Source organism: Mercenaria mercenaria, chromosome 13 (assembly GCF_021730395.1).
Source record: "Mercenaria mercenaria strain notata chromosome 13, MADL_Memer_1, whole genome shotgun sequence".
Taxonomy (NCBI): Eukaryota; Metazoa; Mollusca; class Bivalvia; order Venerida; family Veneridae; genus Mercenaria; species Mercenaria mercenaria.
Window position 1 is genome coordinate 62,763,653 of NC_069373.1, and position 16,775 is coordinate 62,780,427.

The 16,775-nt window shown below is 35.0% G+C and overlaps 3 protein-coding genes across 3 annotated transcripts; 1 reads left to right on the top strand and 2 right to left on the bottom strand.

Moving 5' to 3' along the window:
* The first annotated feature begins 1,056 nt into the window (after window positions 1-1,056).
* LOC123530264 (uncharacterized) lies at window positions 1,057-2,997 on the top strand. Its single transcript, XM_045311034.2, has 2 exons — window positions 1,057-1,087; window positions 2,276-2,997. The coding sequence occupies exons 1-2, from the start codon at window positions 1,057-1,059 to the stop codon at window positions 2,995-2,997; spliced, it is 753 nt and encodes a 250-aa protein (XP_045166969.2).
* Window positions 2,998-6,103: 3,106 nt separating this feature from the next.
* On the bottom strand, window positions 6,104-8,824 carry LOC123529546 (glucose dehydrogenase [FAD, quinone]-like). Its single transcript, XM_045309916.2, has 2 exons — window positions 8,341-8,824; window positions 6,104-7,841 (listed from the first exon to the last, which is right to left on the bottom strand). Exon 2 carries the CDS (start codon window positions 6,935-6,937, stop codon window positions 6,197-6,199), a length of 741 nt encoding a protein of 246 aa, XP_045165851.2. The 5' UTR covers window positions 6,938-7,841; window positions 8,341-8,824; the 3' UTR covers window positions 6,104-6,196.
* Window positions 7,001-7,507, bottom strand: LOC128547773 (glucose dehydrogenase [FAD, quinone]-like). The gene has a single exon (XM_053520943.1). The coding sequence runs from the start codon at window positions 7,505-7,507 to the stop codon at window positions 7,001-7,003; it is 507 nt and encodes a 168-aa protein (XP_053376918.1).
* Window positions 8,825-16,775: the final 7,951 nt, after the last annotated feature.

Genomic DNA, 16,775 nt, shown 5'->3' on the forward strand with positions numbered 1-16,775 from the left:
TCTATACCTTTTCAAATCCCAAAGAGCGTTGATGCTTAACTAATGAGCATATAACTTGAAGGGGTCACTCAATCCGTTAGCCATAGCTGAATAAAAATTATATTTTGCGACAGTCTGTTGTTCAATCTTACCAGGATGTATTGGCAAAGTCAACTGGCCTTTGATAACCTTTACATATACTCGTTCAATTTGGGCAGTAGCACTTATTATTCAAACGGATGTGCAGTCTGACCTTGGTCTGCACTGGTCGCAAAGGGAAATTCACTTGCCGCAAGCAGGCTAAAGGTTAATGGTCACATCGCGAAAAGTATGTTGAATATTCCATGTTGAGCACCACATTCACTATTTTGACTTTTTTTTTAAGATTTCAACAAATGTGTTGATGACTAATCAGGTAACTTGCTTTTCCAGACACAACTCAGACAGGATACGAGTAGTCATTCAGACTTATACTTATCATTTCCAAAAAGTGAATTCAGCGTGAGAAAAAGAAAAAGAGTGCTTCTTCTTCAGGTCCACTTAATTGCAAAATGGCGACTTACAACAAATATTTACAATAGGAGTTCTAGAAACGGTGCAAATATTTACGTTCTAAAAGCTTTTACGATTCTGGCTTTCGTAATCCGTAAATACTTTTTATGCTCGATACATTTAAATAAGGTGACTAGTAATATTCTTTATATAGTCAACGTATTTCAAAATTAAAATTAGAAATTGTGTCCATACTGTACCATCCTCTATATAGCAAAAACAAAGAAAAATTATTGACAGAAAAAATCCTTCCTTTATGGTCATCTGCACATCAATCGTGTTCATTTGTGAAAGTTTGAAGCAAATGAGGCTAATAGTGTGGGAGGAGTTGGACACACTATGTAGTCGGTGTATATAAGGATGTGTAAATGATAGTCATTTACTCAAAAATACATAGATAAAGCAAAGACAAGCAAATAATGGAACACAATGAGACACTGCCTTCGAGCGGTCAGTAACAAACCAACATTTGAGGGTTTAAACCCGATACTAGTATGCAACAAACCTCACTTTAGCAAACAAATAATGGAACACAGTGAGGCACTGCCTTGGAGCGGTCAGTAGCAAATCCACCACCGGAGGGTTTAAACCGGATTGTAGTGTGCAGCAAACCTCACTCCTTAACCCCACCATGTATTTGCTTTAGAGGACTTCTCCTACCAGGTACAGCACTAACACATGTTATGTAGAAAAGACACGGACTATAATCAACAATAATTCTCGTGAAGAAAACGTTAAGAAACAAAATGCACGTGCCATTTGTGACTTTGCAGACAAAACAATGTGTGTTTGGGTTTAGGGTTTTTTTTTCAACATTTTTTCAGTCATATAACTGATAGTGTCTACTTGTAGAAGTAAGCACAATGCCCGATGTTATAGTGTTGCATCACTGGAATATCAAACCGTAGACACGTATTAATATCCTACCAGTCACATTATACTGACACTGGGTTGACCAGTCTTAAAATTATCCTCTTAATGCTGAGAGCCAAGAAATGAAAGTTCTAGTAATATTTTTCACGTCTTTGGTATAATGCGGCCAGGGAGCGAACCCAAGACATCCCACACTCGAAACGGTCACTGGAATAACTGTACCCGGTTTCGCACAGGTCACGGTTTCGCACACCCCGGCTTTTTTTGTAATTTACGCTAACAAAGTTGCTCAACCGGAGGTTTCGTCGTATGAAATGGACCCTCACGTGAGCCTCGTTTTGGAACTGTGCAGACGAAAAAAAATAATCAAAGTGAACTGTGAACTGTGTCATCAGGTCACATGAAAAAAAAACAAACAAAAAAAAAACGATGATTTACTGAAGATACAGGTATTTACAATATCTTATACTTGCATAACCTGAAGAACAATGTTTGTTAACCATACTAACACCAATTGTATCATGTTTATTTTGTTATCTTGAAATTTACAGACAGTAAAATCAAATTCTCTCAATGTAGAAATGTCAAAATTCTCAGCTGTACTTGATTCATAGTGCTAATAGCATTTGTCTGTAATCGAATAAATCTGAGGGTCTGCTAGCCTTGCGTACCATAACATGCATGTTACTTGTGTACTATTACTTGCATTTTCCTGCTTCCTTTGCTTAGATGTTTATTTGTAAACACACTGTGTTTGCTTAAATGAGCTTGTTCCAACATGCCATAAAAGGTCCCCCCTGAGGCACTGCTAACCTTGCAAACCACAGTTTAATGTTGCTTGTATTTCTTTTATGTTATTCTTCTTTGCAAGGTCCTTCTCATAAATGGCTGCGTAACTTTTTGAAAAGGCACAAGGAGGTATCGCTTAGAAAGCCGCATGGTCTCTCGAGAGTACGTTCGAAAGTTACTAATGAGCAAATCAATGAGTTTTATAAATTGCTGGATGAAACACTTCAAAAACTCAGAATCAAGAATGATCCAACGAAGATTTTCAGTTTTGATGAGACAGGGCTTCATCCAAAATGTTTGGTAGGGAGAAAAATAATTATAACAAAAAGCTCTAAACATCTGTACCAGCCTACTGTTTCCATTAGTGGTGGACACATTACGTTACAGTTAGCTATATCTGCAGCTGATAATACTGCTGATAAAGCCCCTCTTGTGATATACTCAAAATATCTCCTCAGGAATAATTTTACTGAGGTAATTCCTGAAGAATGGAGATTTGCAACCTCTGAGAGTAGGTATATTAATTCAGAATTGTTTTTGTCCTGGTTCCAAGAAAGCTTTGTCAAACAATGTGGCAGGGCCCTTCCTATATGTGTAGTAATGAACAATCATGTGACACATCTTAACAAAGAGCTGATTGACTTTGCCAAAAAGGAACATATTGATATGATATGTGTGCCAGCTAACTCAACGCATTTGTTGCAGCCATTAGATGTAGGTTACTATCACCTACTGAAGCAAAATTTTGCAAATTTAAGTGTTGCATTGGGTTATACGGGCATGAAGACTGTCCCTAAAAATTAGATTCTCCACTTGTCTATGAACAAGATCACCGGGCTAGCATTTCTGGAGCATTCTCTAATACCGGTGTATGCCCATATGATCCGTGCGAAGTAAGTCTACAGCCAACTTCAAACATCAATGTAGTTTCGTCAAATAGTAATTCTAACCAATGTGCCACTTGTGGACATGAGCCTTCTGAAAATCAGTTAGTAAAAATTGGTCTCATTCTAGCTGAGCTTCAAGATGTCCTTGTATGCCCTGAGATTAAAACAACCCAGACCAACACTCAAAAAGAAAACTTGACAAGACAAAGGTAATGACTTGTGTTGAGATAAAAAAAAATCAGATCTGACAAATGTAAAGAGGTCGGTAGTGTTAAAAATTCGGATAAATTGAATCGGAGGTAGTATAGTGTGAGGTTTGTATGACCGGAAATGACAACTTAATGTGGTATGGGCGTGACAACTTCGAACGTTGGGTTCACTATGAGTGCGTTGGTGAGAGGCAGAGGTTGCTCATTGATGCCAGTTTAGCTACTGGTACTAAATGGTTTTGCAACACATGCTTGCAAGAAGGGTAAATTCTCGTAAACACAGATGACTGTGAATAATTGCTGTTGTTTTAACAGTTGTTTGTAACTGTTGTTCATTGTGTTTTACTAAATGAAAAGTTCTTTGTTAATATATTGTTCAGAGTATAGAGGTTTTTAAAGCTAAAACAGTTATATTCTACTTTTGTTGCATACAAATGGGAAAATAGTCATTCACTATTAAAATATGTTGTTTTACTTTGACTTGACGTATTTCCAATCTAATTTTACTGAAATCCCGGAGTTACTCAGGGGTGTGCGAAACCAGGTACGAATTTGTTCTTTATTAAGTCATTGAGGTGATCATAATCAATCGCACCATGTAAAATGACGTCATCATGTAGAGACCCTTCTACTTTTCGGATAAAAGGAGAAACAAACCTTCTTTCTTAGAATAAAGCCAGAATACAGAACATTGTAAGTATCTTTAAATTGTTTTTAAAACAATGGTTTAAAACCTGTGCGAAACTCTACAGTAAAGTTTAGTTACATATTTCGAAGTTTATTATACTGGTATTCCTGAGGAATTAATTTAATTGTTTTATATTGATTTCATTAATGTATTCAACATGACTACACGTTTAAGCAAATCTTCCTTCTTAAAGTTTCGTATGAATAATTTCATTTTTAGATTTACGTCTCTCTGTTTATGACAATATTATACATACCAAAAGTTATGATAAGAGGGATGATTCTAATTTTATTGATGTAAATTTCCCCTATTTGGATGTGGATGTACCTCGAGCTACATCTTATGGGGTATACATTTCTCAATTAATTCGGTTTGTCAGAGCATGAAGTCGTGTTGAGGATTTCAATGAACTTAATTAATATGATACAAATAAACTTCTTCAGCAAGGCTACCGTTATTATAAATTGCGTAAATAGTTTGCTAAATTTTACTATCGTAATTCTGATTTGGTTTTGAAATTAAGAAGTAATAAAAAGACATTTCTGCGAGAAGGTATTTCAAAACCCTATTTTTATGGGAATATTGTTTACAAACTGTAAGAGTGTGGGTCATGGTAATTTTCCAACTGTATTTGGTAAAATTATAAAACGTTTTATTAAAAGAGGTTACGACCCAACTGTTTTGAGACACACCACATGCTTAGTTTTCAACCCGTTTACAGTTGGAGACTACGCTTCCCTCTTTGATTGTGTCTGACGGGAGTGTGGGGAGGACTCTGTAATAAGCAGCTTTTAAATCCAACATGGACTAAACTGTTTTGATATATGTCTTCTGGCTGTTTCGTCGGGCCCTCAAGGGTATTTCTCTTGATTCTCTTCCTTCTGAAAAACATCACTGGGGAGTTTGAAGCGGTTTATGGGGCACACCCAACCTCACTCTTATCCCCATTACGTTTCAAAGTCACGGGACAGTGTAAATAAAAGTATTCCCCGCCTGGTGAATCTCTAACACACGCAATGGAAACAAAAGGCGTGGCATGTAAAACACAAAAATGCTCTTGAACAATCATATAACAAGCAAACCTTAAGAACCAAAAACGTATGTGCTCAATGCCATTTCAGAAGGAAGAGAATCAAGAGAAACGCCTTTGAGGGCCCGACGAAACAGCCAGAAGACATAAATCAAAACAGTTTAGTCCATGTTGTATTTAAAAGCTGCTTATCACTGACCGTTCCAAGGCGGTGTCCCACTGTGTTCCTTTATTTGTTTGGTTTGTCCACGTGTGTTTGCTTTGTATGTGAGTGTGTGTTTGTAGTGTGCACGTCTGAGTTTTAGGGAAGGCTGGGTGTTTTGGAACATGGAATTCTCTGTTTGATATTTGACCTTGCTTTTTTGACATATTTTAATGTTGTTTCATTTATATGGAGTTAATCGCAAACATTCCTCTTATTTGAAACAATTTCCGAATGTTAACTAGATAGTTAGAGACCCCAATTAAATGTTAGTATTGTAGATATATGGTTGTGGTGCACTCATAGCATATAGGTATACAGGGTAGTTCTTGTGCTTCAGTGTAAGATCAAAATATATTTTATGGAGTGAATACCACAAGCAATAGTTACATAGATTCAACCTGAAAATGTAACAGTGTAGTATAAATAAGCGACATATAATTTAATATTTTAGGTAAAAACAAGAATGGTTTTAACTAAATTTAATTGCAGATAGTTTTTAACAATATATGAAAAATCGACATGAGCATTTTAAATGCTGCCTGTTTTGGTGAATTCCAGGAAACCGCTGCTCTTGATATAAGACATTATTGTGTAACACAGTTCAATAAAAAATACCCTGACATATGGGCAAGTGAATATTTAGGTCAGTGAGACATGTGTCTCTACACTTGGATGTCTTAGATATTAATATACTAAATATGTGGTTTGAGTGGCATTTCTCAACATAGTTTTATGTGTAAGCATATTTTCATTTTTAATTGGATTTGTTCATGATATGACTTTCGCATCTTCGTACATGCATCTGTAGAAAGCATTGTACCAAAACTGCCTTTTTGTACAAAAACTTCTATTGGTAAAGACAAACAAAGTGTTATCTTTTCCGAGGGCTGCTTTTTCTGCAACCATGATTGTCGGGGCATTCGTGTTACCCGAAGTAATCTTCGGGAATATGGAGGCATCCACTACACGTAACCCATCGACACCTTAAACACGCAACTGCGGATCAACAACCGTGTCATTTTTATCCGGACCCATCTTACATGATGAGGTTGGATGAAACTGTGTAAAAGCGGTATATCGAATTATACATTCCCAGTAGTCATCGGAGCGAAATGGGTGCAGCGAGCAGAACATTGTTTTCATGTGGCTGAAGTCTACGCCAAGTTGTTTGAAAGCACGTGTTTCCATTAACTGTTCCCAAATTCGTATTCCGCCTATGAGATCATTGATATCCTTCTGATCATAGACATAGTTTGGATTAATGAGTGGATAGTCAAAAGGATCTGAAGATTTCAATCGAATTGATCCCCGTGATCGAGGGTGCGTCAACGCTACAAATACACAAAATCCATGTTCGTTGGGAGTTTGAGACAAAAAATCTTTCGCAAACTCTTCCCTGTAATTAAAAATGTTTTCACTGAATAAGATTGGCAACATTACCATCTGTATATTCGGATATCGTTTTCCTTGACCATTTTTATCTAGATGTAAAAATGCTGATTCATCTGCCCCTGCAATTGGCCGATGTCCAAATCCAAATAGTTTATACTGTATGACATTCCATGTGCTTTCAAGAATTTTCAGTGTAATACTGTCATGTTCTGCCGTCTTCGAGCATAGCATGATTTGTTGGTGATCTTGTAAATTATTCCCTGAAAGTAAATCTCTTACAACGGGGATGCCCATTTCTTCAAGATGCTGTTTTGGTCCAACACCAGAAAGCATTACAATCTGAGAGGTATTTATTGATCCTGCAGATAATATAATTTCTCTTTTAGACTTTATAAATCATTTCCGACCATCTTGTATATAACAAACACCTACAGCTTTCTTCTTCTCAAAATACACTCTAGTAACATGACTGTCTGTGGCGACATGTAGGTTGTTTCTTTTTGTCTTAAGGAATTCAATGGCTGCACTACTTCGAACACCTTTACGAACATTGAATTGAATCTCGTTAAAACCTTCCTGTAGTTCTCCATTGTAATCTCTAACAGGATATCCAAGCTCTTCTCCGGCATTTCTGAAAATCTTAGAAATAGGAGAAACATCGGACTCAGAAACTGCTATCTCTCTCCCAATACTATGGTACTTTGAGTCTCGAAATTCGGGGATGTGCATGTCTTCAGATTTAAGAAAATACGGCAAAACATCCTGATAACTCCATCCCGTACATCCATCTTCTGCCCATTCATCAAAATCGAAACGACTGCCACGTGTATACTGCAGCGCATTTATAGAGCCCGATCCACCTAAGACATGGCACCTTGACCATAAACCTCTGTTATCTTTCATCCCAAAGAAAGCGTGTTCTTGCGGCTCTGTCAAGTGAGCCCAGTCATATCGTGTGTTGAGAAGGTGTATCCGTTGAGAAGGTTCATAGAATTTGTGGTTATCTCCAAAATAACTGCCACTTTCAAAAAATCAACACCGACACATGGTCATCTTCCGCCAAACGAGATGCAACCGTGACACCTGCTGATCCTCCACCTATTACAATATAATCATAGGACTGGTTCAACTGTTTGGTCGGTATATGTGCACCCGAGTTGTTCACGTATTTCAATATCTCTGGTACCAGTAAGGCCGTGCACAGTATAAGCAAAGAAATTTTCAACAGTGCCATTTCCTGAAAAAAAAATGTCCAGGTTAACATTTTAGAGAAAGAAAGATCTAGTATGTCCGATGCACTCAATTAATCTTTGAATCAAATCGTTGGTTTCAGTTAAGATAAAAAAATATAACGATGGTGCAGAAAGCTACCACGCACAGCCGCCATTACGTCTGATGTCGTGACGTATACAAAATATTTCTTTTTTAATAGGAAAAAAACCGGATCGTATGTTGATTTAAAGAATGCAACGATACTTTAGCAATAAGAGATATATAGGTATCTGTAAATAAAATTTACGCATGTCAGTGATGTTTTTCTACTGATACAACGAAGCAGCTGAAATCTGCTTATACATTTCATATAGAACAAATCAAAGATATCATTAGTTGTTTCAATGAAAAATAACAAACCGCATATAGAATAATACGGGTATTTATTACTACGTAAAGAATGTTCAGTTAATTCATTAAACACACTATTTAAGCTAAAAAAATTAAGGAAAAAAACCGCTTACTTTACAGCTTTGCTCTTAACAAGTTTATAAACCTCGACACAGTTTCAGCTCACTGCATAGTCTGTCCCACTGATCTGTCTAGCAATACAGATAATGCAGTTAATATGCAGTATAAATGCGTGGAAGAGTCTAACTTCATTATGATTATAGTGGGAAGATCTGTATGAAGGTAAAGAAGCGTCCTTGGGAGGTTAGTTTGATACGGTGTACATTTCCTACATTTTGATTCTGCATGAATGTAAGGAATGTTAGTTCTACGACATTAGAAAAGCTAAAAAATCTTAATATAGGAAAGTCGATAAAATGTCTCATGTATTATCAACAGAAAACAACAATTCATACTCTAGTATCCTGAGGCATGTCCTTAACCCTCTTTACTGAAGAGAAACAACCTGTTTATAGAGTGAAACTGTTAGGTGAACACCGTTTGACAATCCTTATACTAACCATGTTGTATCAGTGCAAGGGAGAAGTAACATGTGCTATCTGCAATACAGAAAAACTCAGTCATGCATCAATAAGTAACACCACACCTGTCTTATGTCGGGACATTTCATGTTATCATCCCAGAGCGTGCAATTAACTTGTCAAAACAGTGGGTTATTATGTTAAAACGTTATACTACTATGTCAAAGTTTTTGACTTGCTAAGATAGAGTCTTATTATTTTAACTAGGCATTTTATCTAGTCAAAATGCGGTGTTAACTTGTCAACAGTGTCTTATTATGTTAAATGTTATGTCAATATGTCATAATACAATGCCATCTTGTCTACCGTGCTATTATGTTAAAAAGCTGTGTTATCTCGTCAGAGTGTTGTGTTAACTTGTTAAAACTGTGTCTTATAATGTTAATATCCTATGTTATCATGTCAAAGAGTTATGTTAACTTGTAAAATAATATCTTATTATGTTAACTAGTCATGTTATTATGTCGAAGTGTGGTGTTAACGTGTCAAAACAGTGTCATATTATGCCACAAGGTATGTTATCTTGTTAGCGTATCATTTGATCTTGTTTAGCTTTTTAACATAATAACACGCTCTATAGACAAGATCACAATGTACTTTGACATATCAACATAGCGTTTTGACATAGTAAGGCACTGTTTGGACAAGTTAACATCTTACTTCGACATGATATCATAGTTTTTAAACATAATGAGACACTGTTTGACAGGTTAACACCACACTCTGACATGATAACATGAAATGTCCCGACATAAAACTGATGCGGCGTTCCATATATCTAACCCCCAAATGGTTTTCATTGATTTTAAATATCATGTTTCTTAACATTTTGCCCAAGCTTTGTCCCCAACTTTGACGTATATATAGGTAGCACATCTTCTTCCCTTTCCACCAGTACCTTTTTCAAATTGGGAATTATGTGGGTTTTAATTGTTTTACACAACAGAAAATGTCTCCCTGTTTCACTGACCACTGACAAATTAACGAGTCTGTATTAGATTGTCATGCTTCATCGCGCTTGAACGTAAACAAGATATATCAGGTACCTAGGAAAATGAACTTTTAGCGGAGTTTTCTCTATATATTTTTCAAATATCTTACCTATGATAATTTTTTTCGGCTCAAATAATTGTTTACAATAAAATAACCCCTTTTATATTTTTTTTCAGACTGAACTTTGATGCCGTTCACAAAAAGTATATACTTCCTACTTGAAGTTTGAATTTTTAGTTCAACTGCCTATCTTTATCTATTTAGATTTCCAGACAATATCATCAAAATGTATTGCCACAGTTACCAAGATATCAACAAATACAGAAAGCATGTTAATGGCGAACGCTTCACATCACGACATTATTTACGCCAGAAATCGAGAAAAATAACTAAGCAATAATCCAAATACCTATTTTGCAAGCAATCTGATTGGTTAAGCCGAGACGTTTACACACTGATGAACCTCTTGTTTAACATTTTTGTATTCGTACGCGTATTTCAGCGTTGCATCAATGCCAAATCAGACTGAAGTTGTACTCGAATAGTGGGTTTACTTTCTTTCTTTATTTTCTTACATTATTTTTATACGATGGACATGGTTTCGATTCAAAATTGGACAAAATCAATGTTTTCGAAATTTTGGTGCGAGGAGCAAAACCATTATATTTTTAAAAATGAAAACGGTTCAGAAACATGTTTACTTGGAGTTAAAAAGTTGTGGTGTTCATGCATGTGTAAAATAGTAAGAGTAGAAATTCCATAGGTCGCTAAATAACACGACAAAATGAAAATGTTACAGGCTCGGTTTGATTGAGCCTGTTCATGGACGGTAGTGGAAATGCATGCTATCGTTCATGCCCTCTAGCCCTGGGTTGAGCAGAATTGAACATTTACACATGTTACAAGTTCCAAAAACAATTTAGACATCCGGCGTTGCCCATGACACTTTTAATGATACACACACTATAGTGTGTAATTTCATGACAAGCGGGGTATAGTCCCTAGTTAAAATAACTGCTTTGCCTTAAACGGGAAAACAATGGGCAGAACTAAATAAACTTACATTTAGATTGGGACCAGAGATTACTGAGCCTGCATATCACAGAAAGTACCCTTGGACAAAATTAAAAAGCAGGCACCATACCCAAAGGTGATTATACAAAAAAAATCAGTTGTATAGTAACATGAAAATGCGATAACGCCACTAGTTTTAACGGCAGACAGCTAGCGTCTTGGATTTTATTACTTCTCTCTGGTTGACAAAATAAATCCACATTAAATGCATCAGAGTGATTTAGCAGAAATTATGAACTATTTTCAAGGGTTCAGAAATAGTATAGAGCCTAAATCTTGCTATAACAGTTACGATAATACAACGATGAAATAAATGCGACACCGAAGTAATGATGTCAATTCCGGATCAACCCTCGTAGAAAGCTGTATAGACTTGAATTTATCCAATTACCAGAGATCTGAACCATTCGCAAAGTAATGTTTTAAAATAAAAGTATGTGTTACACTGTAAACTAACGTTTGGACTCTGTATATTATTGTCATTTAAGATCTTGGAGTCAGTTCAAAGTATCTGGGAGCCACTTGAGACAAGTCAGAACTTAGCTGTATTTAATTCATATGCTGCTATTCATAGAACCCGAGCTAAAACAAATTATACAAGACAGATATGCTATCAAGATGAATTAAGAAGTATGTACAAGTATTAGTCTATGAATTATGAGAATGTCATTTCTAAAATAAAAGAACATCATTAAACTTATTTGACGTTGCACCTTGAGGTATGGTAAAGATTTCTCACATGGTATGAGTGAGTAGATCTGGAAGGAGTTCTGTCATTGTGAAATATACCAACAAAATATGCAATATATTGTCATGGAAAACTTTATGTTACAAAACGTCGTACGTATAACATACGCTTTACTAAAATAAAGTAAATAAAAAATAAGAAAAATGTCATTATTCAAACGAATGGGTGCTTATGTGTAACACATTCTCCCCCAAAACCAAGATAAGAATAATATAGTCATGACGTCTTAAAGATGAAACTTTGAAAGCAAACCTTATGAGATCCGTCTCTTTGGAATATGGATAAAATGTCTCACATGTTGTGACGTAGTTTGATGTGGGAGAATCATCAGGAGCATATTATGTATGTGATATGTGTACTTTGGAAATACTGTATATAAACTACTTTATAAAGTCTGAATCGTTTTCCTTAATATACATTAGGAAGAAATCAGTTTGTTTTTTTTCTTCTTAATATTATGTGCACTTAATAACATAATAGAAACTCAGTTTGTGCCAAATATAAAACTGCATTATGATGGAATTAAATACAGTTGATGGAAATGAATTATATTACCATATGTACAGTGGTGTGGGTAGTCTAATTCGTGATTCACTAGCTTTAAGAGCAGAATCCGCCAATATTGTATTGGGTCTGTACAGTCAATATTACAACCTACAGAGACCTTATACAATGTTACAAAGCCCCTAACTATACGTGCTTATGTTCTGGGATATAACCAGAAGACAATGTTTTGCACACAATGTGCTACGGCTTCGATATTTGCTCTATTATCACTTTTATCATATTTGGTTGTATAAATATTATGAATATTTTACAATAAACATTTCTCGAAAGTGTTTAAAGACAAAGAAAATCTCCTATATAAGTGACCCCCCCCCCCCCAAATACCAGACTTTTTAATCCCCAATATACAAGATCCTGTCTGGTCCAGTCTGATAAGGGTCCATAAAACCCCTGTAGACTTGACATGTAGCCTATTATTGTCAGAGAATCATAAATTTTTATTGCCTACGGGTAAATTGGTTATTTCCTGTGTTTTGCATTTTATTAATTGAAATGCTGTTGTTGTTTTTTTAGTCTTTTTTCAGCATGTACACAAAATTATTTTAATTGATAAGATACTAATTTCGATTGCTCAGTCATGTTGAGTAATGTCCTGGCCAATTAAATTATAACTCTTATAGCAAAGCATTTCTCATTATAAAATAATTATTCAAAACTTAATAAGAGAAATTACAAGTTTGTTTATTCAATGATTATGATCTTTTTATCCTTTTTATCAAAAGTAATAAAATAAAAAGGAAAAAAAAAAGATAATTGCTGGATTTTATTTGAAATTAAAGAAGCGTTCAGTTGCATTTTTAATAGATAAAGAAGGTATATAGACAGAAGGATGTTATATATTAAAAATGCTTAATTCCTCTTGTGTTGTCTAAATAATGTTAACTTTCTTTTATGTATAATAAAATCCAGCAATAAAGATATATCATTGTTCAAAATACACAATAATTTGTTACTTCTAAAAGCTATGTGCCTGAATGCATTTTTTATATTTTTGATAATAAAAAACAGCAATAATGAGATGTAATTGTTAAAAAACTTACTTTATTAAAGATATGATAAAACACTGTTGTATCTTATCACTTTGTTTATTTAGCCCTAATTTAATCAAGCTTTCTAAACTCGTTATAAAGGTGAGAACTGATTTGCTATAAAGGTGAGAAATATCACCTGCAATTTATTTACTGCACAGTAGCTATACAGTAGCTTATTATGATAAACAGAAGCAAGTCTACCAATGGTCCTGACTTGTGTATTGGCCCTTATCGCAATACGCAGACCTTATCGTCTCCATAGGCCACATACCAGGCATACCAGAATCAGTGTCTTTAAACTCACACACTGTCATTTGGTAACTTCCGCACTATGATTTCCTAATAGAAATATTTTCAATATTGTTGAAATATTTTGAATATTGTTGACAAATATATCCAACTTTTATCTAACACTGTAAAATTAATTTTGAGCATTCGATCAGATTGCTTCGGACGCAAATGCAGGCTAAACAGTTATTCTTTGCTACATCAGTACTGTATTTCAGTAACACTGTTTTATGAACTCAGAAGCAATTTTCGGTTAAGTTAATGTGCAGTTAGCAGTTTGCGATTCGAATTGCGAACTTCAAAGTAGCCTGCAGTTTGCAATTCAAAATGAAAGTATATAGGAACGTTACACAAATAGTTTTAGTACTTAGTAAGCGGTTGCTAAAAAGAGGTTATTGGTCTGCACTCCCTTCCCCTCTATTAGAATTTCACACTGCTGAATAGTCTGCGATTCGAATTTCGGCAGGTAATAAACATTTGAAGCATACTGACACTTTACGTCTAGGATTTTGCACCATATCGTTTTGCACAATTGCTGCACAGCGATACAACAATACTAATTATTGATACTTACTTTTAATATGTTTGAAACCTATTTATTTATAATTATTTATCATTACCTCTATCCGTTTCGGGGCGCCTCCTACCGGAACTGGAACATTTTGTCAGAAACCTTATTTATTTGGGAAACATGTCACCATATCGCAAATTTATCTCTATTTATTGATCATCCAAATCTATATATGTTTCAAACAAGATATTGAATGATGAATCTGAAACTGCGAAAAGGAAACAAGACTTATTAGTACGTTTATATATTCTTTCCCAATTTATTAATGCAAAGAAAGTGCAACAGCATTTGCTAATATGACATGAAAGAACAAGGCTTAATACCATTCAGAAGAAATTTTTTTTCGATACTTAATTTTATAAACTCTATCCAGTACTTACAATGTCATTAAAATGTAAAAGTAAGTGTAATCAAAGGGAGATAAGTAAATGGTAATATAGGAGTGAGTTATGCATATGCCTTTTGCAAAAGTGCAAAAGGATACATTTATTTCGGGGACCACTGCACTTTTTGCATAAGTAAATAGAGCTAGAAAGATAAAATATATATATTATTTAATTTTTTGTTCATGGGAGAGAAAGGGTGTGTATATTAGAAATGCGGTGATAGGTTGAGGTTATACATTTCAACTACCGTACATGAACAGGGTCAATCAAACCGAGCCTGCAAAATTTTCATTTATGTCGTATTGTGCGACCTGTGGTTTTCCACTTATAACTTTATTTATAAATCAGCAATATGGAAGCAAAACATAATCATAGAAATATCATTTTCTTGACAAATAGGAGAGGGGTTGACTTTAAAGTTTATTCGGGAGTGGGTGTTTATACCTGGGTAAACGAGAGTTCATGTATATCCTGACAATATATACAGTTGTACATGTATATATTGATAATATAGAGAAAGGACTTTTTGGCAACAGAAGGGGTGTATACATTTATAATGGAATAGGAGTGTATTATGGTAATGATCAACTGTGCATGTAAAGGTCGGCATACGATGGCACCAGTAGTTACAGTCCATTAGGAATGAAATCCTCTTAAATAGCACTTTCGGAAAAATATATGCAATATCTCAGCTATCTGACTCTGACGACTGGACAAACTAACATAATATCTTCCAGGCAAATAATCACCATGAAATTGGAAATCATTAAAATATGTTCATAACCCTTAGTTGACTCCAGTGCCATGGATCACAGTATCCTAAATGGCCTTAACAGTCTGAATAATGAAGTTATTGTCAACAGTACAATTTATTACTGGATGAATAGGAGAGGTCAAATTTACGTTTAGTAAACTCTCTGCTTAAGATACAGTCGAAACACAATTATTTCCTGAAAAGAAGTTGACAATTTATATATGAAACTTGAACTATAAAAAACTTTATAGAGAAAAAAGATTGATGAAAACAAAAACAAATAATTACTAACGGGGTAGGGGGCGGAGGGTGTGGGGGGGGGGGGGGTCTTATTGGGTGAAATCACACAATCGGTCAAAACAATAACTGGCGGTTTAGCTCTTCTGGTATGAGTATTAAGTAATGAGTTCATTGTGATTTTCATAAAATATTTTACTCACAGAGGACAATAATAATTCGCATTGTCTTGATACCTTTCAGCGACAGTACCGTGGTCGAATGGTTAAGGTTTCTGACTTAGAATCACTTGTCCCTCAACGCTTTGGGTTCGAAGTACTAAACCTCACATAAGGTGTAGATTTCTTCAGGCCAGCAAACCACCTTACTGGCTTATGGAATGTCGTAGGTTCTACCCTCTTGCAGGCCAATGCCTGAAACAATGCATGGTGGGGCATCTTGGGTCTTCCTCCACCATCAAAATCTGCAAAAGTCCACACATGACCTAAATTACGACAATATAGCTCTAAACTCAAGCAAAAAATACATTTTAAAAATTCCTAATATTAAAATTTATACCATTATATTTGTCAGCTTCAAAACTTGATAAAATGCGAGTTTAATTGAAACAAATAAAGATGTTTAATAATTTACAGCTATATAATATATTAGATATCATGAAATAAAGATTAAATTTTGAAACTTCTGACTGTATGGGTTCTGATAAAATTTCATATAAATATTATTTCGTATTTCATCAAATTCATCTTAAGGTGTCTAAAACAGTTTCATGTTTTATTTGACCACAGAAGTGGAACATGTTATAATGTTTTGGAATTTTTAAATTGCAGAGAACCTCTGGCTACATAGATTGTGTCACTATAACTGATTCGAAAATTAATTGATAGAATAAGATTATATTGTGCATCTATAAATCGTAGAAGTCAATCGTGAGTTGTGCATTGTGCATCTATAAATCATAAGTAGTTGTTTTACTTTATTACTATGTGGTACTTGCAGAAGTTAAATACGTGCTATGCATCAATTTTCATATTGTTTTGAAAAGTACTTTTCTTTTTTGCCAAAGTAGCGATTTAAAGGCGCTCGCTACAGTTTTTCCGGACGGGTCGATATTTACCCCAACACCGTGCCAATATGATTGTGTTTCTAATCGATGTAGCTCACTGCAGAGTTGGAGCGGTCTTCTGCGCATGCCCGGAAGTGATTATCTAATGTCGCCTACGGCAAAAATTTGCAAATTATTGTATGTTCGCATGCATTTAATGACTAAAGGTTAGGGTAAGTATCACCATGTGTATAAAATATATACTTTTAAAGT